The 22075-nt window shown below is 35.6% G+C and overlaps 1 protein-coding gene across 1 annotated transcript in view; it reads left to right on the top strand.

The window, feature by feature from the left end:
• The window catches only part of bicc2 (bicaudal C homolog 2), a 44055-nt gene extending 22385 nt beyond the window's left edge, over positions 1 to 21670 (top strand). The window contains 8 exon segments of the mRNA NM_203420.1: positions 120 to 289; positions 928 to 1018; positions 1118 to 1157; positions 7945 to 8135; positions 16630 to 16756; positions 16989 to 17134; positions 20934 to 21033; positions 21142 to 21670. Of these exon segments, the coding sequence (NP_981965.1) occupies positions 120 to 289; positions 928 to 1018; positions 1118 to 1157; positions 7945 to 8135; positions 16630 to 16756; positions 16989 to 17134; positions 20934 to 21033; positions 21142 to 21269 (993 nt within the window). The 3' untranslated portion in view covers positions 21270 to 21670.
• The last annotated feature ends 405 nt before the right edge of the window (positions 21671 to 22075 follow it).

Raw genomic sequence — 22075 nt, 5'->3', positions numbered from 1 at the left:
ACCAGCGACCTCCTTGCTGTGAGGCGACTGTGCTACCCACTGAGCCACTCTGCCGCCTGACTGTAAACATATTTTTGCGTAAACAAACTTTAAAAACTCTATTAATTTAATTAAATCAGATTCTGGAGAACGAGGATCAGCAGACACAAGCAGAGTCTGAGACCTGTAGCATGTCACATTCAGAGGTGACCGACGTCAGAGAAGTCATTGTCAAGCCAACACCATCATCAAGGAGAGGCAGCCAATCAGAGTCCTCGAGGGAGTTCAACCAGCCAATCACGTCCGAGAGGTAAAACCTGGACCGAGACACGCATTTAGACATACAGTTGAGGTCAAATTGATTCACCCTCCTGTGAATTGATTTTTCTTATTCAAATATTTCCCTATTGATGTTTAACACAGCAATGTAATTTTCACAGTATGTCTGATAATGTTTTTTCTTCTGGAGAAAGTCTTATTTGTTTTATTTCGGTAAGAAGAAAAGCAGTTTAAAATTTTTTTTTAAACCATTTTAAAGTTAATATTATTAGCCCCTTTAAGCTATATTTGTGTTTTATAGTCTACAGAACAAATCACTGTTATACAATGACTTGCTTAATTAACCCAGTTAAGCCTTTAAATGTCACTTTAAGCTGAATAGTAGTATCTTAAAAATATCTAGTTAAATATTATTTACTGTCATCATGGCAAAGACAAAATAAATAATTAGAAATGAGTTAACAAAACTATTATGTTTAGAAATGTGTTGAACAAATCTGCTCTCAGTTAAACAGAAATTAGGGGAAAAAATACAGGAGGGCTAATAATTCAGGAGGGCTAATAATTCTGACTTCAACTGTACATTCAGAATAGGCTGTGGTTTACAGTCTGGAATGTAGAAGATCTAAAATGTTTAATGGATTGAAGGAGTAAAAGTGTGTGTTTCAGGTTAGTGAGAGCGGATGTGGAGAGTGTTTATCTGAATAGAGACAGACGCTGTAGTCTGAGAATATTCCCCTCCATGGACATTAATAATGAGGTACATCACCTCATATTTTTTCTCTTAGTTTTAGACATCTGAAATCATTTCTCTCACTGTTTTATTAAAACCTAATTTTTTTGCTGTTTATTTGAACAGGATCATGAGTATGAAAGAAAGAAGCTACTGGCCAATCAAGGTTTGTTTATTTTATTTTATTTTATTTTATGTTATTTTATTTTATTTTATCTTATTTTATTTTATTTTATTTTATTTTATTTTATTTTATTTTATTTTATTTTATTTTATTTTATTTTATTTTTCATAATTTACCCCATAATCCAAACAATGTTAAAATCCAGTATGTATGTAATATATAAAATATTATATATGTTGTTCATAGAAAATTAGGTTTCTTTCTGATTTTTTGTATGTTTTTAGATATTGTGGTATTTATCTAAATTTTTAACTTAAGAGAAATAAGTGTCTGAAACTATATTATTAATATAATATACTGCTTTTAAATATTATTATTATTATTATTAAATTGAAAAAAATGTGTATGTACCGTGTGATGGGTTGTGATGGGAAAAAAAAGAAAAAAGTGTGTTTGTTTTTAAACACTGAAAGTAAAGTTTAGAAAAGTAGTTTATTTATTTATTTTTTTATACATATACTCTACCGGTCAAAAGTTTGGGGTCAGTTTTTTTTTTTTCCTTTTTTTTTAAAAGAAAATTATTCTGTTCATCAAGGTGGCATTTATTAAATGAAAAAAAAAACATTAAATATTTATTAAAATTGTAATTAATTCCTATTGTATGTAGTTAATTTTGTATGTAGGAATTTTGTATGTAGGAATTTTGTCAACAATGAAATTATTACTCTAGTCATTATTGCTTTTATTACTATTACCCTTATTAATCTTAATAATAATAATAATAATAATAATAACAACAACTAATATTAGAGGGATTTCTGAAGAATCATGTGACTGAAGACTGGAGTAATAAAGCTGAAAATGCATCATTTAAATATCTGGAATCACTGATTAAATTAAATTCTAAACTACTTTTGAACAGTTATTTTATGGTACAATAAAATTTCACATTTTTTCAAGTTTACTGTATTTTTAGATGAAATAAATGCAGTCTTGGCGAGCAGGAGAAGCTTATTTTAAAACATTTAAAAATCCTACTAACCCCAAACGTTTGACCGGTAGTGTTTTTCTTATAATTGCTAATAATAATAATAACAACAATAATAATAGTTTTGTAATAATTTACCTATTATATTTTATTTAATTTTAAATTACTGTTTGGTTTCATTCAATAAGACCAGCGACTGATGTGGCTGATATACAGTTGAGGCGTCCTGTGCAATATTAATTCTTTTTCAATTTAAAGGATTAAGGAATTTTTCACAGTATTTCTGATAATATTTTATCTTCTGGAGAAAGTCTTGCTTGTTTTAATTCGGCTAGAATAAAAGCAATTTTAATTTTTTGAAAACAATTTTAAGGTCAATATTATTAGCCCCCTTAAACAATATTTGTTTCGATTTTCTACAGAACAAACCACAGTCATACAACGAATTGCCTAATTACCCCAACTTTATCCTAATTAACCTAAAAGATATCAGTGATTAAAAATGAGTTATTAAAACTATTATGTTTAAAAATGTGTTGAAGAAACTAACTAATTGTGTGGAAAAAATATATAAAATAATACATTTAACCGGGTAATAATTCTTACTATAGCTGAACATGATGCAGATGGCGGTGCGACTGAGGATTCTGTGATGGAAATGTTTTTGTCCAATATGGACACTATTTCAGAGTCCTTTGCTCTCATATTTACTCTAGAGCAAGACTCGACTGACATATTCGCAGCGTCTCTCATAGTGTGATCAAAAGTGTGGATTAGCAGTCGCCTGTGTGTGCCAGTGGAGGTTGAGATTGTTATTCTGGGCCGCGGCTGGATGGACTCGTGCTCTGTGTGACGACCCGCCGCCGGCTCCATCTATTTGGCATTCATCATGCTGTATAAAGCTCAAAATGGATTAAAGAGCTTGAGTGTGCCAGAGAGGTGATATAGGGGAGCCATTTAAGCGTTACGCAGTGCCAGGGAGGGTGATAGAGGGGAGCCATTTCAGGGTAACACGCTGCCAGATTTATAATGGACTGAAGCCACTCCACCCACTGAATATGCAAATGAACACACACACATACACAGTCATATAGACACATGGAGTTATGAGGTGTGACGTTTACATTCATCTGTTCTGAAACTCTCTCATTAGCTCATGCTAAGTGATAAACAAAGATTTCTACTTTAATTCTACTACAGTTTTACATGTACTGGGCTTAATTAACCTTTTAACAGGCATCATAACCACCTGGTTGACCTTTTATCCATAGCTTAGCATTATTATTTTAATTGCTTATTCATATTTATTAGAGTTGTGTCAATATATTATTTAATACAAGATGAAGAAATATTTTCAAGGAGAGCCCCTATTATGGGTTTTTGAAAAGGATCTTCTATGTAGTGTGCAACGCAGCTCTAAGTGAAGTGAAATATCCAGCTAAGGCTTAAGTCTGAAAGTGCACAGTGTTTAAAACTATTGATTCATCTATAAAAGAGTCAACTCATAGTGCTTCAAATGAATCGTCTTGATAACGAGTCTTTAGCCGTTTTGGCGTGACGTCGATACAAAACTTAAGCTCCGCCCAATTGTTGCACGGTCAAACCCGGGACAATTGAAACCCCCAGCCCCGCCCAAAAACACAGTGGCTAAGAAAAAGAGGAAGACAAGCATTGTAGGAGATCCTGGTTAAATCAACTTATGAAGACGCTGTGCTCAGCTGGATATTATTGGAAGTGTGGGGGGAAAGAGTTATTTTCTCTACCCCAAAGATGAAGCTGTGAAGAGTCAGTGGTTGAGGTTTATTATTGCACAAATACCTCAGCATTATAGCCCCAGCCTTGTGCTGTGTTCCCCTCATTTTTTCTGACGAGTGCTTCTGGAATCTACACGCTTACAACACGGCATTCGTCGGCTGTTTGTTAAAGGAATGTTTAGAAAAGACTATTGATGTAAGGGACGTTGCCGAGCTCGACAGGAACTTTTCAGTACACACACTCTGAAAAATAACTCAAGAGGTCTGTTACCACTACATAGTTTAATACATTATTGTAACTTTAAAAATTCTAAAATGCTGATTAAATTAAAACTTTTAAATTGCCAGAATATTTTTATTAAGTTTTCAAAACAGGAAAATATTGAAAATTACATCAATTTAAAAATTCGGCTATTTTAAAAGTAAACAAAAATGTCAATTACTTTTAAACAATATTTAACTTGTAGCAACCCAAAGAAATTGGGTTGATAACTCAATTTTTCCACGTTAATGGAGTTGTTTTGTATTTTTCCACACACTGATGTTTTTTGCTGTTTTTATACTGATAATATGGAACACTACATGTTTTTGTTTTGTAAAACAATAAAAACCTGTTTAAAAAAAAAAAATACTGAAAAACAAAAATCCTGTTGTGAAATGTATTTCATACAAGCATGAACAGTAAATTTGCCAAAAAAATAAAATAAAATTAAACAATTACAGCTACTTAATTTATTTAAGGTTCTAAACTTAAAAAAATGCAATTACGCACATAACACTGGATTTGTTTTCAATTTTAATTTGAAAAAACTATTTGAAACAACTTATTTTTTTGAGTTCTCAACTTAAAAAAATGGAGTTTATGCTAAGTAAAAATGCCTCTGATTGAAGAGGAAAAGATTTGGCTAACAAAATAAAGTTTGTTGTCTGAACCTCATTTTATCAGATGTTGTCGTAACTTGAATATATTAATGCAAACTGTTGCGTTAATTTTTTTTGTTTTGTCTAAACAATATTTTTTAGAGTGCAGGTCATAGATCAGTTTCTTCTTCCATTTCACAAGTGTTAGTAAGTGCGATTAAAATGGCTGCCTCCTTGTTTTCTCTAGCTTGTAAATTATGTATTTAAATGTGTTTTGTTACTTGTAATCGCATGTAGTGTGTCTGGTTAGCTGTATATGAAGAGTTCAGATGCAAAACCCTCTTAATCCATCAAACCCCTTTTCTTGTAAATGAGCTTTTTCTGTCCGTCTCCTCTGATTAGGTTCAGAAGTTTTATTTTATAGGTAATGATAAGGTTATTAGCTAGCGAGTAAAATACCTTTTTTTTTTTTTTTTTTTTTTACATGTCACTTTAGACAATACTTTGTTTTTTAGATGTATTTTGTTTTGCTTCAAAACCAACTAAATCCACATCTGCTTTTTATTCAAAACCCTCTAAATCCACCTATTGGAACAAGACAATGTAATTAGTTGAAAATGAAGATGCCATTAGAAATTGTTTTACCAAACATAAAACACATTACACAAACCACCAACCATGCAGTTCGGTTCATTCCGCTGTGATAAACCAGGGAAAATGCTGGGGGGTGTTTAGAATAACAGGTTCGGGGGTGAGGTGTCTGAATAACACTGCTGAGAACCAGGTACTGTGGTGTTATAACTAGTATGAAGCGTGTTTCAGGCCGCCGCTGCGATCAGATCCTACTCCAATGTTGGTGACCTGAGAGTTTTACAGACCGTACCAAAATGATAAGAACAGTTAAAGAGAGGTTTGGAAACAAATGAATCGCTTAACGAATCATATGGGAATCGTTGGAATAATTCGATAAAAATGAATGCATATTATAAGACAATGAAAGTGTTTTTTGACCTGTTGGAGACCCCTAAAACCAAAATATGACCTTTTTAAATGCATAATAGGGGCTTTTCAAAGATGTATGGTTTAACAAATTTACTAATAATTACAAATATTAGGCAACATTTAAACATTATGCAATAAAAATACAAGTAAATTTCATTAATAATTACAAAATAAAGAGCAACAGGTTGAAACATAAAACTTTGAAGTAGATAAACTTTCTTGTAAAATTCATTATATGCCATTATTTTTTTTTTTATTATCACTGCATTATTTATGTATATTTTATATTTGATTTGATTATTTGATTTGAATGGTCCCTGATTAATTCAGGAGTACTTATTGTTTATGCTCTAATGTTCTGCTTCAGTTTGTTTGAAACAATTCTCGTTGGCCCCAAAAAACCCAGACGGTGTTGTGTCTGAAATGGAGCTCACTCAATATGAACTTGTTTGTTGCACTTTTGTGTAATATTGATATTTCATTCTTGACCGTACTCTCATGCTGATATTCAGCAAGACAGCAATTTTCTTATGTGGTATTGCTGAAATACATCTTATCTTATAATATAAAAAGCACAAACCCATGCAGGGACTTTTTTGGCTTAAATAAATGATAATATGGGGGTGGCTTAGTGGTTAGCACTGTCGCCTCACTGCAAGAAGGTCACTGGTTCGAGTCCCGGCTGGGACATTTGGCATTTCTGCCAGTTTCCATTTTCACAACGTGTTGGTGTGGGTTTCCTCCGGGTGCTCCAGTTTCCCCCACAGTCCAAACACATGCGCTATAGGTGAATTGGATAAGCTAAACTGCCCATAGTGTATGAGTGTGTGTGTGAATGAGTGTGTATGGGTGTTTTCCAGTACTGGGTTGTGGCTGGAAGGGCATCCGCTGCGTAAAACACATGCCATAATAGTTGGGAGTTCATTCCACTGTAGGGACCCCTGATAACAACCCAAGCTCATTCTGGAAACGTAACCTCGCGGATGTTTCTGGAGTCCACAATTTACGTGGCCGGAGGTACGTATGGCCGCATTTTGTTTTTTATCGAGCGAACGCTACGGGGCGGTGTGACGCCGCTCCTCCTCTTCGCGCTCGCCGGCTCACCTCCAGGGCTTTCCCGCCGTAACCAGTTTGTCCGCTTAGCTCGCAGTGTTTAGTCGGCGGAGCGGAGGCCCGGAGGAGGAGGAGCCGGCCACAGCGACGACCGGGATCGAGTCCGGGGAAGAGAGGTTCCTGAAATCTTGTAAGATGAAAAACAGAATCCAAAAAATAAAAGCGAACGAGTTGCGACGGGATAAGATCCGAAAACGCGGTCAAAATCGGACGAGGGCTTTTCCTTTTTTTTTTCTGGACGGCTTTTGCAAATCGCTTGGGTTTAGGGAAGGAGGAGGAGGGCGGCTGCTGGGTCGGCCAATCGGCCGCCCAGTCGATCATTCAGTCATTTAGCCAGTCAGCCGGACAGACGGTCGCTCCACAGCGGCCTCCGGCGGCTTTTCACGCGAGAACAGCGCGCGAACGAGAGGCGTTCGAGACGCGAAAAAGCACGCACAGCGGCCTCTCGCGGATTCGCGCAAAAACAAAAACTGCTCAAATATGTACCTCCCGTGACGTATTTCGCGGTTTCCAGAAACGTCCGCGGGGCTACGTATCCACAATGAGCCTGGGTTGCCTGATAAATAAGGGAATAAGCCTAAGAAAAATAAATGAATGAACAAATAATATTCTAATAGGCCTCAAACAGTCAATAGTTCTGGACTCTGACTTGGGTTTCTGTTTGTTTATTGCAAGGTGTATAATGTATAATGTGTGCTCAGTCACAACAATTACAAAATTATTGTTGATTATAAATATCACACACCCCTAAATATGATGCTATTAAAATTATATCGACACCATAAAGTATATTGGGGAAATCCAATAGACTTTAATAGACTTTAAAAGACACAACCATTTAATGTACTTCCTTCACACGGAGAGAAAGAGATGTGAAAGTAGCAGCATATTCTTCTGCATGACTGCTCTTGATTAAGTTGTTTAATTAGGTGGCAGGTGTTTAATAATGCAGGAGGACTCAAATACACACACACATAGGCACACACAGACAGAGTTTAATTAGAGCGGCAGTTGTGTGCCAGTGTAAATCTGGAGCTGGTTCTGAGTATATGTTCCAGGCGTGCAGACGGGCCTGTGTGCGATTTAATCTGTGTAAATGTGTGTGTTTCAGCTATGCAGCAGAAGCCCGTGGTGACGGAGGTTCGAACCCCTACAGACACCTGGAGTGGTCTGGGTTTCTCTAAATCGATGCCTACTGACGCTGTGAAAGAGCTGCGAGCCGTGAGCCGGCGCTGTTACAGACCCTACAACAACAGCAACAATAACAACAACAACAACCACCACAGCCAGCAGCAGCAGCAGGTGCTCGCACACATCCAACACTGCTAATCTGGAGACTTTCTAAAGCTCAAATCAAAGTTCAGCGACAGACACTGCAGCATCATGAAAATGAGTTTTGCAGGAACAAACACTACACATGTTTTTCTCTGAGAAAATTAAAGCTATTTCGATAAGAAATACATTATGTATATTAATTTAAGTTATATTATTATACACTGAGGACTACTGAGAGATTTCAGCTGCTGTCTGGGCTTTCACTGCCAAACTACACCTTCAGTTCTTTATGTGTTCGATATTTTTCCCTGTATTATTTTTAATTTCATTACTCATAACTTGATTTGTAAATTAATTAGTTTTGTTTTCTTTGCATTTATGGATTTCTTTGGTTGTTACCAACATCCAGGGAAAATTTTAAGTCACAGCACCTTCCTTTATTTATTTTTTAAACTTTCTCAATTTTTTTTTTTTTTAGAAATTTAAATACAACGACTTACAAATCTAGTTTAACAAACATTCACACCACAATTGACAATTTAACATGCAATATACAAACAATCCATACAGAAGTATAGTGATAATAGATTATTACAAAAAAAAACAATTCAAAAAGAAAATAAATAATAAAACAAATACAATAATAATAAAATAAAATAAATAAATAAATAATAATAATTAAAAATTATAATAAATAAATAAATATCAACAGCACCTTTAAAAATATGTTTTTTGAGAAAAATGTTGACGTGTTCGATACTTATTTTCCCTGCTGTATCTCAATAGAAACTTTTAATGTAAATATGACGTGACATTATGGCATCTTTTATAAGAATGGTCACTACACTCTCAGAAAAAAATCATACAATGTTATACGAAAGAAGGTACAACCCATTGTCACTGGGGCAGTACCTTTTTATGGAACAGAATTGTACCTTAAAACTTTGCAGTTTTAATCTTTAAGGACATGAAAAACCTTTGGTTTTTAAAACCTGCAGATACAATATTATACCTTCATCAAAGGTGCAAATCAAAAAAGACACTTTGTACCTTAACAGTGTCAAATGTGTTCCATCAAGAACTATTTAAAGGCATTTTGCTTTATTCAAAATGGGTCAATTTATTTTTAGTAAATATAAAACATCAAAGACATTTTTAAAGTTTATTTTTGTGTAAATGCACCTTTATTTACAATAAAGAATAAAAAAAATGCTTTAACATAAATCAAAAGATCTATTTTTTTGGCTACACATTTCACAACACTTTCACAAAAATGTTACAGAAATTCATTCTCCCATCTAAAATCTAACACATTTTTTTTTCTTTAGTTTTCACACAATATTTTTGTAATCACTTAAATGTTCATTTTATTTGCTTCATTTTTAAAATAGAAATAGAATTATGCAGACTGTATGCAGGAATTATTTAGGCTTTCTGAAGCCTAAAATCAGAAAGCAATATAAATATTTTTAGTAGTGTTCCTAAAAAGTGGTTGAAAACAAAACAACAGTGTTTGCACAAATAATCTACTATTATTTTGATGGAAAATGCCGCCTTTGCTTTTGCCTTCAGTAATTTTATATAAAGAATTATAATGTTGTGCATATGTATTTATTATATTTCCATTTTGTCCTTTTTTTTCAAGCCTCCTGTGGACTGGTGTTGAGAATTAGCAAGTTTACTATAACTTTTAAACAAATGCATGTGGTTGTCCAGTGTAATTGTGATGTTCATGTCAAATAAATAAATAAATAAATAAATAAATAAATAAATAAATAAATATTGTAATGAGATATGCACAATGTTTGATTAGTTTTACAATATTAAAATGTCTTTATGAACCGTTCACACATGCAGGACTTTTGCAAGCTCATGTGTAGGGTTGTAACGGTATGAATTTTTCACGGTATGATAATCGTCTAAAACAATACCACGGTTTGACGGTTTCGCGGTATACGGTATGTTACAAAATAATAGAACAGTGAAGCAAATTTGACTTTTTCCAAATAATATATTTTTAGTTACTATAAACAACACCACTTACAATGAACAAATAAAAAAAAGAAAAATAATAAATAATGTGTCAAAGTCCAAATAAAGTCCAAATAAACATGGTGCAAATCCTCAGTAAAAAATAGATATAAATATTTACTATACTATAAATAGTTACATAACGAAACTAGATTCAATATGGAACATCCCTAGATTTTATGTGCCAGCAAGGATATGGTTGTCTGCAATGCAGACAAACAGCTGCATCTTCATTTGCGTCTTTTGAAAACAGCAAGAGCAGCAGTTCGTCTTTGCTGTGTCACTGTTTTGTCATGTTTCTGTGCTGCTGTGCATGCAAAAGTACTTAGTATGAGAATAATTTCATGCAAAACTTTTTTTTTGCGTTTTATTTAGCCGCGCATAAATGTATGCCTATCTCTCAATCCGTGTTATTCAAAAAGCTTGGTCCACAAACAAAAGCGAAACCTATGCTTATTGGTTGTGATATAGCGAGTTTGAACCAATCTGGGCATGGAGTAGGGACAATGCATCAATGTATCATGTCTGATTTGTCCGGAGACACAGTGACGAGCGTTTCTTTGTCAAATCAGCGTGGTCAAATTTTGATGATGTAACCGCACTGATTCCAGAGCCTCTGAAAGTCCTGCTGTATCTCAATAGAAACTTTTAATGTAAATATGACGTGACATTATGGCATCTTTTATAAGAATGGTCACTACACTCTCAGAAAAAAATCATACAATGTTATACGAAAGAAGGTACAACCCATTGTCACTGGGGCAGTACCTTTTTATGGAACAGAATTGTACCTTAAAACTTTGCAGTTTTAATCTTTAAGGACATGAAAAACCTTTGGTTTTTAAAACCTGCAGATACAATATTATACCTTCATCAAAGGTGCAAATCAAAAAAGACACTTTGTACCTTAACAGTGTCAAATGTGTTCCATCAAGAACTATTTAAAGGCATTTTGCTTTATTCAAAATGGGTCAATTTATTTTTAGTAAATATAAAACATCAAAGACATTTTTAAAGTTTATTTTTGTGTAAATGCACCTTTATTTACAATAAAGAATAAAAAAAATGCTTTAACATAAATCAAAAGATCTATTTTTTTGGCTACACATTTCACAACACTTTCACAAAAATGTTACAGAACTTCATTCTCCCATCTAAAATCTAACACATTTTTTTTTCTTTAGTTTTCACACAATATTTTTGTAATCACTTAAATGTTTATTTAATTTGCTTCATTTTTAAAATAGAAATAGAATTATGCAGGCTTTATGCAGGAATTATTTAGGCTTTCTGAAGCCTAAAATCAGAAAGCAATATAAATATTTTTAGTAGTGTTCCTAAAAAGTGGTTGAAAACAAAACAACAGTGTTTGCACAAATAATCTACTATTATTTTGATGGAAAATGCCGCCTTTGCTTTTGCCTTCAGTAATTTTATATAAAGAATTATAATGTTGTGCATATGTATTTATTATATTTCCATTTTGTCCTTTTTTTTCAAGCCTCCTGTGGACTGGTGTTGAGAATTAGCAAGTTTACTATAACTTTTAAACAAATGCATGTGGTTGTCCAGTGTAATTGTGATGTTCATGTCAAATAAATAAATAAATAAATAAATAAATAAATAAATAAATAAATAAATATTGTAATGAGATATGCACAATGTTTGATTAGTTTTACAATATTAAAATGTCTTCATGAACCGTTCACACATGCAGGACTTTTGCAAGCTCATGTGTAGGGTTGTAACGGTATGAATTTTTCACGGTATGATAATCGTCTAAAACAATACCACGGTTTGACGGTTTCGCGGTATACGGTATGTTACAAAATAATAGAACAGTGAAGCAAATTTGACTTTTTCCAAATAATATATTTTTAGTTACTATAAACAACACCACTTACAATGAACAAATAAAAAAAAGAAAAATAATAAATAATGTGTCAAAGTCCAAATAAAGTCCAAATAAACATGGTGCAAATCCTCAGTAAAAAATAGATATAAATATTTACTATACTATAAATAGTTACATAACGAAACTAGATTCAATATGGAACATCCCTAGATTTTATGTGCCAGCAAGGATATGGTTGTCTGCAATGCAGACAAACAGCTGCATCTTCATTTGCGTCTTTTGAAAACAGCAAGAGCAGCAGTTCGTCTTTGCTGTGTCACTGTTTTGTCATGTTTCTGTGCTGCTGTGCATGCAAAAGTACTTAGTATGAGAATAATTTCATGCAAAACTTTTTTTTTGCGTTTTATTTAGCCGCGCATAAATGTATGCCTATCTCTCATTCCGTGTTGTTCAAAAAGCTTGGTCCACAAACAAAAGCGAAACCTATGCTTATTGGTTGTGATATAGCGAGTTTGAACCAATCTGGGCATGGAGTAGGGACAATGCATCAATGTATCATGTCTGATTTGTCCGGAGACACAGTGACGAGCGTTTCTTTGTCAAATCAGCGTGGTCAAATTTTGATGATGTAACCGCACTGATTCCAGAGCCTCTGAAAGTCCGCGAATGTTATGTGATACAGCACTGGAAAGCTGAGATTCTCTTCTTTATGCCAATCTTTGAATTGTATGAATCGGATCAGCGGATCAAAAGTTATTAAACATTTAAGAGCAATACTTATTTTTAGCCGCAGGCGGCTGTCTCTGTCTTTAAGGGTTAAAACCGTTGATATGCAATTGTTCATGGTATGATAATCGTGCACGTTCAAATCGTGGTAAACCGTCATACCGGTATATTGTTACAACCCTACTCATGTGCGAAGTGGAAAGCAAATGCCAAAAGGTGCAGATATCAATAATGAAGCTGTATTTATCAAAAGATGCTTACCAAGCTTACCAAAAATGCCTTAAATGTGAAGTTTAAACCTATAGCTTTGTATTACCAGTTGTTTTGTATTATAAACCTAATAATTAATGTTTATGAGTTTCTTTAAACATGCTTTTAAATGATCTGTTTTAGCATGGATATTATTCACAAATCACTTTGCCTTTCCAGTAATATTTAATTTCATAGATATTGTAATAAAGAAGGCAAGGCAAGGCAAGGCAAGGCAAGTTTATTTATATAGCACATTTCATACACAGTGGCAATTCAAAGTGCTTTACATAAACAGGAATAAAAAAGACAAGTTTAGGAAAATAAAATGCAGGCAATAAAAATTAATAAAAACAGATAAAAACAAATTAAAATGAGTTAAAATAGGTTATAAAAGAATGAAAAAGAAAACGAAAAACATAATAGTGCGATCTGTTGGACGTACAGTAGCAGTGCTCATTCAGTAAAGGCACAGCTAAACAGATGTGTTTTCAGTCTTGATTTGAATGTGCCTAATGTTGGAGCACATCTGATCATTTCTGGAAGCTGATTCCAGCAGCGAGGGGCATAGTGGCTGAAGGCAGATTTACCCTGCTTTGATTGAGCTCTTGGAACTTCTAGTTTATATGATCCTAAAGATCTGAGTGATCTGTTAGGTTTGTATTCAGTCAGCATATCTGTAATGTATTGAGGTCCTTGGCCATTTAGTGATTTATAGACCAGTAATAATACTTTAAAATCTATTCTGAATGTAACTGGCAGCCAGTGTAGAGACCTGAGGACAGGTGTGATGTGCTCTGATTTCCTGCTTCTGGTCAGAATTCTGGCTGCAGCATTCTGGATGAGCTGCAAGTGTCTGACTGTCTTTTTGGGAAGGCCAGTGAGGAGTCCATTACAGTAATCCACCCTGCTGCTGATAAAAGCATGAACAAGTTTCTCTAAGTCTTCACTGGAAACAAAGCATCTGATTCTTGCAATATTTTTGAGATGATAGTGTGCTGATTTACTGACTGCTTTGACATGACTGTTGAAACTCAGATCTGACTCCAGAGTCACACCAAGATTCTTGACCTTATTTTTTGTCGTTTGACCTTTAGAGCCAAGGTACGCATTCACCTTGAGAACCTCATCTCTGTTCCCAAACAAGGAGCTGTCTAACACGTAGTCACTTTTTTTTTAGAGCAATTGTGCACCTTCATTTCAATTGTACCATAAAAGGTACAGAACAGTATCATAAGAGGTCTTTCTGCAACATATAAGGTACAACTTTTACAGAAGTACAAAACTGTTACTTAAGCAACATTATTTGTACCATCATGTAAAATTTTTTCTGAGAGTGTATGGTAATTAGTATAGAATTCTGGTAGTTCTAATGTCTAATGCTTCTTGCGCATCAAATCGCAATATGAAGTCACTTTAGACTGGAGTATTGATGCTGAATATTCAGCTTTGCATCTATATTAAAATACATTTGTACATATTTTACACATTGCAATTTACATATTTACGCTGTATTCTTAATAAAATAAATGCAGCTTTAGTAAACAGAATATATGTCTTCTTCTCAGCAACCCCAAACTATTAAACAGTCATTTTAATGTTGTCAATGCAGCATTGAAATAAATTCATCAGGTTGCATTCACCTGAGCGTATGCTAATGTGCTGATTGTAAACATATTAAACCCAGATGTGTGTTTTCTGACTGACAGACCACACAATCCCCCACCTGTGTTTGGAAACTAGAGTGCGAGGCTTTCTAAAGGGATTGATTTGTGATGTGTTGAATACAGTGGGCCTTTCATTCAAAGCGGTGTAATCATAGAGAAAAGACTCGGAGCTCCAATCAGAGAAGTGTTTGAGCACACGGTGAGCCGCACATCACCGTTTCCTTCACTTCCTCCCTCATTTCCTCTCCGCTGGGATAATGAGACTCTCTCAATTAAAGAGCTCAATGGAAGCAGTTTAGCGCCGCTCTGCAGCACTGATTGAATCTGTTTTTGATTGTTACTGCTGTTCGAATCGCATTATTTCTGAGAATAAGTGAAACCCCCGTGAAGGATTCAAATTGAAAAGTTATTGAAATCTGTTTGTGTTTCTCCCACTTCGCTTCTTCAGCGGTGGTTCAGTCTAAAATGAAACTTTTGTCATCATTCAAACCTCCAGGATTTCTCTTTTTTTTTCTGTAGAGCACAAAAGCAGACGTTTTGCTGAATGTTCATGCTGCTGCTTTCTGTATTATAGAAAAAAATAAGTCTCTTATGTTTACCAAGAATGCATTTATTTGATAAAAATGCTACTTTTTAATTCAAGTAAATGTATTATACACTCAATGGCCACTTTATTAGGTACACCTTACTAGTACCCCCTTTTGCCTTAATCCTTTGTGGCATAGATTCAACAAGATACTGGACATAATCCTCAGAGATTTTGCTCCATGTTGACTTGATAGCATCACGCAGTTGCTCCAGATTTGTCGGCTGCGCATCCACTATGCGAATCTCCCGTTCCACCACATCCCAAAGGTGCTCTATTGGATTGCGATCTGGTGACTGTGGAGGCCATTTGAGTACAGTGAACTCATTGATATGTTCAGGAAACCAGTCTGAGATGATTGGCGCTTTTTGACATGGCGCGTTATCCTGCTGGAAGTAGCCATCAGAAGATGGAGACACTGTGCTCATAAAGGGATGAACATGGTTAGCAACAATACTCAGGTAGGCTGTGGCGTTGACATGATGATCAATTGGTACTAATGGGCCCAAAGTGTGCCAAGAAAATCTCCCCCACACCATTACACCACCACCAGCAGCCTAAACTGTTGATACTAGGCAGGATGGATCCATGCTTATATTTTGTTAACGCCAAATTCTGACCCGACCATCCGAATGTTGCAGCAGAAATGGAGACTCATCAGACCAGGCAACGTTTCCCCAATCTTCTATTGTCCAGTTTTGCTGAGCCTGTGTGAATTGTAGCCTCAGTTTCCTGTTTTTAGCTGACAGGAGGGGCACCCGGTGTAGTCTTCTGCTGCTGTAGCCCATCTGCTTCAAGGCTGGACGTGCTGTGTGTTCAGAGATGCTCTTCTGCAGACTTCAGTTGTAACAAGCGCTTATTTGAGTTACTGTTACCTTTCTATCAGGTGGAACCAGTCTGGCCATTCTCCTCTGACCTCTGGCATCAACAAAGCATTTGCTCCCATAGAACTGTATATTTCTTTTTTTTTCGGGCCATTCTCTGTAAACCCTAGAGATGGTTGTGCATGAAAATCCCAGTAGATCAGCAGTTTCTGAAATACTCAGCCCGTCTGGCACCAACAACCATGCCACGTTCACAGCCACTTAAATCCCCTTTCTTTCCCATTCTGATGCTCAGTTTGAACTGCAGCAGCTCGTCTTGATCATGTCTACATGCCTAAATGCATGAAGATGCTGCCATGTGATTTGAATTTGCGAGCAGTTGGACAGGTGTACCTAATATAGAGGCCGGTTAGTGTAATAATATTGCAAAGTTAGACAGTAATATTGCAAATAATCATTATATTTTTAAACAAGATGAGAATAAAATCATGCACCACCCTACATTTTAATCACATTTCAGTACTCTTTCAATTCAGTGTGCGTCATGAATATGAGAACTTTAACTTTAACATTTGTCTTGTAGTCGTGGAGTGGGAAGGAACACGGCTGGACCGGAAGCGACTCTGAGAACTGGAGAGAAAGACGTGGATCTGCATCTTCATCTCCTCCTCCTTCCTCCTCCTCCTACAGTTTGTCAGCATCCCGATCATGTACGTGTGCTGCTCAACTCCCTAATTACACAGGCCCTGGCATACCTTGTTTAATTAACAGTAACAATTAAATTAGTTTAGCTGCTCATTACGCAATTTCATTCAGCCAGCAGCTTCATTTCAAGGTGAAACAATCACTTATGCCTGTAGAGGTGATCCGGATCCTTCTGGGAAATTAAACCGTCACACCTGCGTTATGAGCGTCTAATTTGTGACCTTTGACCTTTTGCAGCGGATGTCTTTCTGACCGAGGGCGGGGCTACGGTATCCAGACATTTGATTGGCAGGTCTCCCAGTCCCGCCCACGCTGACGATCTTATTGAGTTACTGGCACAGCTGGGGCTGGAGAAATACATCGATATTTTCCAACAACAGGAGGTAAATACACTGCCCACACACACACACACACACGTCCCAGACGGCACACCCACACATACACACCCACACACGCAGCGCTATTGTCTGATTACACACAAACCTGCTGGATCCGAACGCTTCTGAGCACCTTTAGGAATGAGGATGAACTGAAGTATTTTAGTCTCCCTGGCAACAAAGGCACGGCTTAAAAGTTTGAGATTGAACTAGTCAACTGGATTTGTCAAAGTTGGCATCAGCTCTTTGAAAGTTAGCTGCTAGCGAGAAACCTAGATTTCTTTGTGCAGAACTGTTTCTTTTAAACGAAGAGTTGGTTTTTAAAGTGCATCGAAAGAGTTGAGAGACACTTAGTATTACAGTTTTTAAATAAAAAATCTAAACATTCGTAAATCAACATACATTTACTTGCAAATAAATGAAAATATTAGTATTCAGAAATTAATTTAAAAAAGGTCTGGATATCTGTGACTCACTTTATTTTCTTGTAAATAAAAGAAAAAATCAAATATTATTGGTTCAATTATTCATTTTCCTTTGGCTTAGTTACTTATTTATCAGGGTTTGCTACAGCGGAATGAACCGCCAACTATTATGTATACTGTTATGGCTGGGCGATATTGCCAAAAAAATTATCACAAAATCATGTTTCATATAATGCGGTATTGTTAATTATTGAATATTTTTAACAATACATTTAGGAATAATAGGATTTTTAAATGTAAAATTTGATTTACCAACATTACTAAGGCAAATAGGCGACGCAGTGGTGCAGTGGGTAGGACATTCACCTTAAAGCAAAAAGGTCGCTGGTTCGAGCCTCGACTGGGTCAGTTGGCATTTCTGTGTGTAGTTTGCATGTTCTCCACGTGTTGACGTGGGATGCTTAACAATCTTTCAGATGGGAAGCTAGTGGCTGGGATGCACAAGAAAACTTGTGGCTCTGGCAACATCCTCACATCCTTTTTTATTTGCAACCTCCTCACACGCACTCATTTTCACATGTTGTTATTTTGACCTGAAGTGACAAGCGCGAGCATGTGGTTTCCTTCACCATTTTAAATGGGCTTTGCCCTCGTGCCTGGTGTTTTTCATAACCAGGCGATCCTCAACCATTCTTTTAGAGGATGACAAACGGACAAACAATTGCTGCAGCTAAAGTTCATGGAGAAAAGTAAAAAGCATTGCAGTGTTTGGATGCGCTGTGTTTGTCTGAGGTAATTAGTCTGCCGTCATTACTGAAATATTTATATTCCATACAATGTGTGAAGCAGATTGGTTAGTTCTCCCTACATGAATCATGTTGCACTGGCAATATTTGGAAAAGTTCAGATGTTTTTCAACTAGGTGCACCTGGAAAATACACATGTGTCACGTGTACGCAGCTTGCACACCATGTGGTCATCGTGCAAGTCGCATGCCTCCATTGGAAATGACAAACTTACACCCTAAACTTATTGGCACTGCTCCATTTTAGAGCAGTAACCACAATACTGTGAAACTGAGATATTTTTATCCACAGTTATCATAATGTCAGAATCTTATACTGGCTTATGCCTACTAGTCAACTGGATTAGGCAAAGCTGGCATCAGATCTTTGAAATTTAGCAAGAAACTTAGATTTCTTTGTGCAGAACTGTTTCTTTTTTTTTAAACTAAATAACTATGTGCAATGACAGAGTTTTTTTCCTGAGTATTTATGTTTTGTTTTTAAAATACCTAAACATTCTTAAATTAACGTACATTTACTTGCAAGTAAATAAAAATAAGTCAATTGTAAGTGTAGTAATTAAAATAAAAATGATTGAAAATAATGAAAAAGACTAAAACATGTGTCCCACTTTATTTTCTTGTTTTTCTATTAAAATAATTAAAAATAAATAACAAATAAATAAAGTCACATGTGTTGCTCTGGGGTCCGTTCTTCGTACGTGGATTACTCAGTTAGCTGGATTTGGATGTTGACGATTTGACACGATCCAGGATCGTTTCGTTCTTCAAAGCTGATCCGAGAGTTGTTGTCATGGCAACAGTTCTGCTAGGTCAAACCTGATCGGGAGCAGGTTCAATTCATATAAACAGGATTAGATCAGCTCAGTTCAAGCAAAGATAATACAGAAAGTATGTTCCGAATTCTGATATTTTCTTACAGTAGTAGTTATATACACTTGGGAAAATGGTACATATTTTTTAACTATATATATAAAGTTATAGTCATTAATAAAATAAATAAAGTTATACATATTAATAAAACGTATACAATCTGCACTCTCAAAATGAAAGTACAAAGACTGCCATCTGGTGCAAAGAGAAAACTTATTGACATGAACTTTTTAGATCGCTTTAGTACAAATTAATAATAATAGAAATGCACAATATGTGACTTTTTTTAAAGCAATAATACATTTATGTAGTCATAAACATGTTTTGATAGTTAATATGCCGGTGATTTGATGCTTCACAAAAGTTGCAGACACCTTTACCAATATGAAAATGCTTTTGTAAACAACCAGTTATTCTTTACACCGATTAAAAAACGGCTACAATAATAAAGAAAATCTTTTCTAAATGTAGAACTAAATACACTGATTTGCATTGAAATACATGATGAATACTCTTGTCTTGACAAATGAAAGTGTAAAGCCTGCAGCTCACAACAAATGTGGAAAGTTATTGCGTGTCATATTTAACAAGCCGTTTACTGCTAATTTGATGTAATTTTGCTCACATGGATAATTGAATATTAATCAGATGATGTCATTACGCAGCTGTGCCGTCAGCCAATCGTTGCATTGCTGATCATGATTTCGAGGATTGATAGATCTGTCCACAACACACGCAGTGATCTCAGATCAGTTCATCCAGACATTCTAATCTGATTCGCGAACTTGTTTGGAGAACCAAATTAGCGAGAGATCAGTTATCAAGATTAAAAGATCCAGGATCTGCCAAATCATCTTAGATCATTTAAGCGAGGTACGAAGAACGGACCCCAGGTGTGAGATTTTCAGACTTCAACAGAGTGTCAAAATCTTGATGATTCTGTGGGTCTGGCATATCAAATTTGAGCTTTATTTTGTGTTTCCTATTGGATTTAAGTCAGGTGATTGGCTGGGCCATTCCACAGCTTGATTTTCTTTCTCTGAAAGCATCTGAGAGATTCCTCGGCTGTGTTTTGGATCATTGTCTTGCTGAAATGTCCACCCTGGTTTCATCTTCATCCTCCTGCTAATGTAGATGTTGGACTGAAGCAGCTGATATTCATTTACACTGAGGAAGGGCAGAGGGTTGCTGAAGAACTACTGAGAGATTTCAGCTGCTGTCTGGGCTTTCTCTGTCAAACTACACCTTCCTTTCTTCATGTGTTCAATACTTTTTCCCTGTGTCATTTCATTTTATTACACATAACCTAATTTCTAAACTAATTAGATTTGTTTTCTTTGCATATATGGATTTCTTTGGTTGTTACCAACATCCGATGTATGTTGAATTTCAAGTCAACAGCACCTTCAGAAATGTTTTCTGAGAAAAATGGTGACTTGTTCAATACTAATTTACAAGTTATTTTGAATAGTTCTTTAACTCGAAACATAAGGTGAACAGCACAGTGACCTTATATATTTTAAACAGGTATAACTCATATATTCATAACTCCTTTAATATCAACAAAGATGCGTTTCTTTAGAATTATCGGTCTCGATTTATTTATAACTAACACTGTTGTTGGTATTATTTTATATAATTTGGATGAAGCTATCTATTTCCCACCTAAAAGACAGATTAATCATGTTCTCCCATCTGTCAGATCGATTATCAGACGTTCCTCACGCTCTCGGATGAGGATTTGAAGGAAGTGGGTGTGAGCACATTTGGAGCTCGCCGGAAGATGCTTCTCGCCATCGCAGGTCACTTTTATTCGCTGAACAAACCATGCATGAAAATATTCCGACATATGGTGTATAAATCTAAACGCTTGACGCCTTTTTCTTTTGAAACTCTTTCCCTCATATCAGATTTAAGTAAAAAGAGGAAAATTCCAGAAGCGTTTGTTGTGAAGTCCGGATACCTGGAGGGCGGAGCCAGCGGCCGGCTTCCACGAATCATGGACGAGGACGTGGCTGCAAAAAGCAACCGCTGGTGATGAGACATGACTGCAAACACTCCTTTGTTATATCCTATAAGGCACCCGGGGCCAGGCTGTGCTTCCTGTCATGTGGCCCTCAGGGACCAATCAAAGTATGACATGATAGATGATTTCCATATAAGACAGAGAGGACAGATGTGCTGTGACTCTCAGAGGAAACATGCAGAGAAGCGTGACCTTCAGCGTGAACCCACTGGCTGTCCGGCAGCAACACTTAGTATGCAAGTCTGTCTCTCCGACTGTCTCTACCTCCGTTTCTCTGTCTGCCTCTGTTCTATAAGTTTTTCTCTCTTTTTGTGTGATGTTCAAATATGAGAAAGCTTTCAGACTTTGTTGAAACGTCAGTTACACTTCAGATCTTCTATTAAATGAGAAACACTTTGCTTTTATTCACGTTACATAACAGTTGTGGTGCATTGCTTAATTGCTTATTACACACATATACACACACTAGGGTTGGGTATCGTTTGGGGTTATTTCGATACCGGTGCTAAATCGATATTTTAAAACAGTACCGGTGCCTAAACCGATACTTCTGAGCCACAAAATTATATATATTAATAGTAAATATATTTTAATAGAACAATATAAGTAAAGTTTAAAGTAAATGATTTTGCTTACTACCTTGGCAGATTATTTTGTATATTTTAAGAAGAAACTGACTTAATTTTGACTCATTATTTCTGAAAACAAGACCGTATTTTTTGCTGGTCTAGAAAATGCTTCTTAATGTAAGACTTGTTAGATATTTAGACTGATTTCTTTTATCTTTGCCATGATGACAGTAAATAATATTTGAATAG

The sequence above is a fragment of the Danio rerio genome, chromosome 14 (genome assembly GCF_052040795.2).
Source record: "Danio rerio strain M-AB ecotype USA chromosome 14, GRCz13ab, whole genome shotgun sequence".
NCBI classification, from domain to species: Eukaryota; Metazoa; Chordata; class Actinopteri; order Cypriniformes; family Danionidae; genus Danio; species Danio rerio.
The sequence above is the reverse complement of the archived record's forward strand: the minus strand, read 5'-3'. Positions and strand labels throughout refer to the sequence as shown.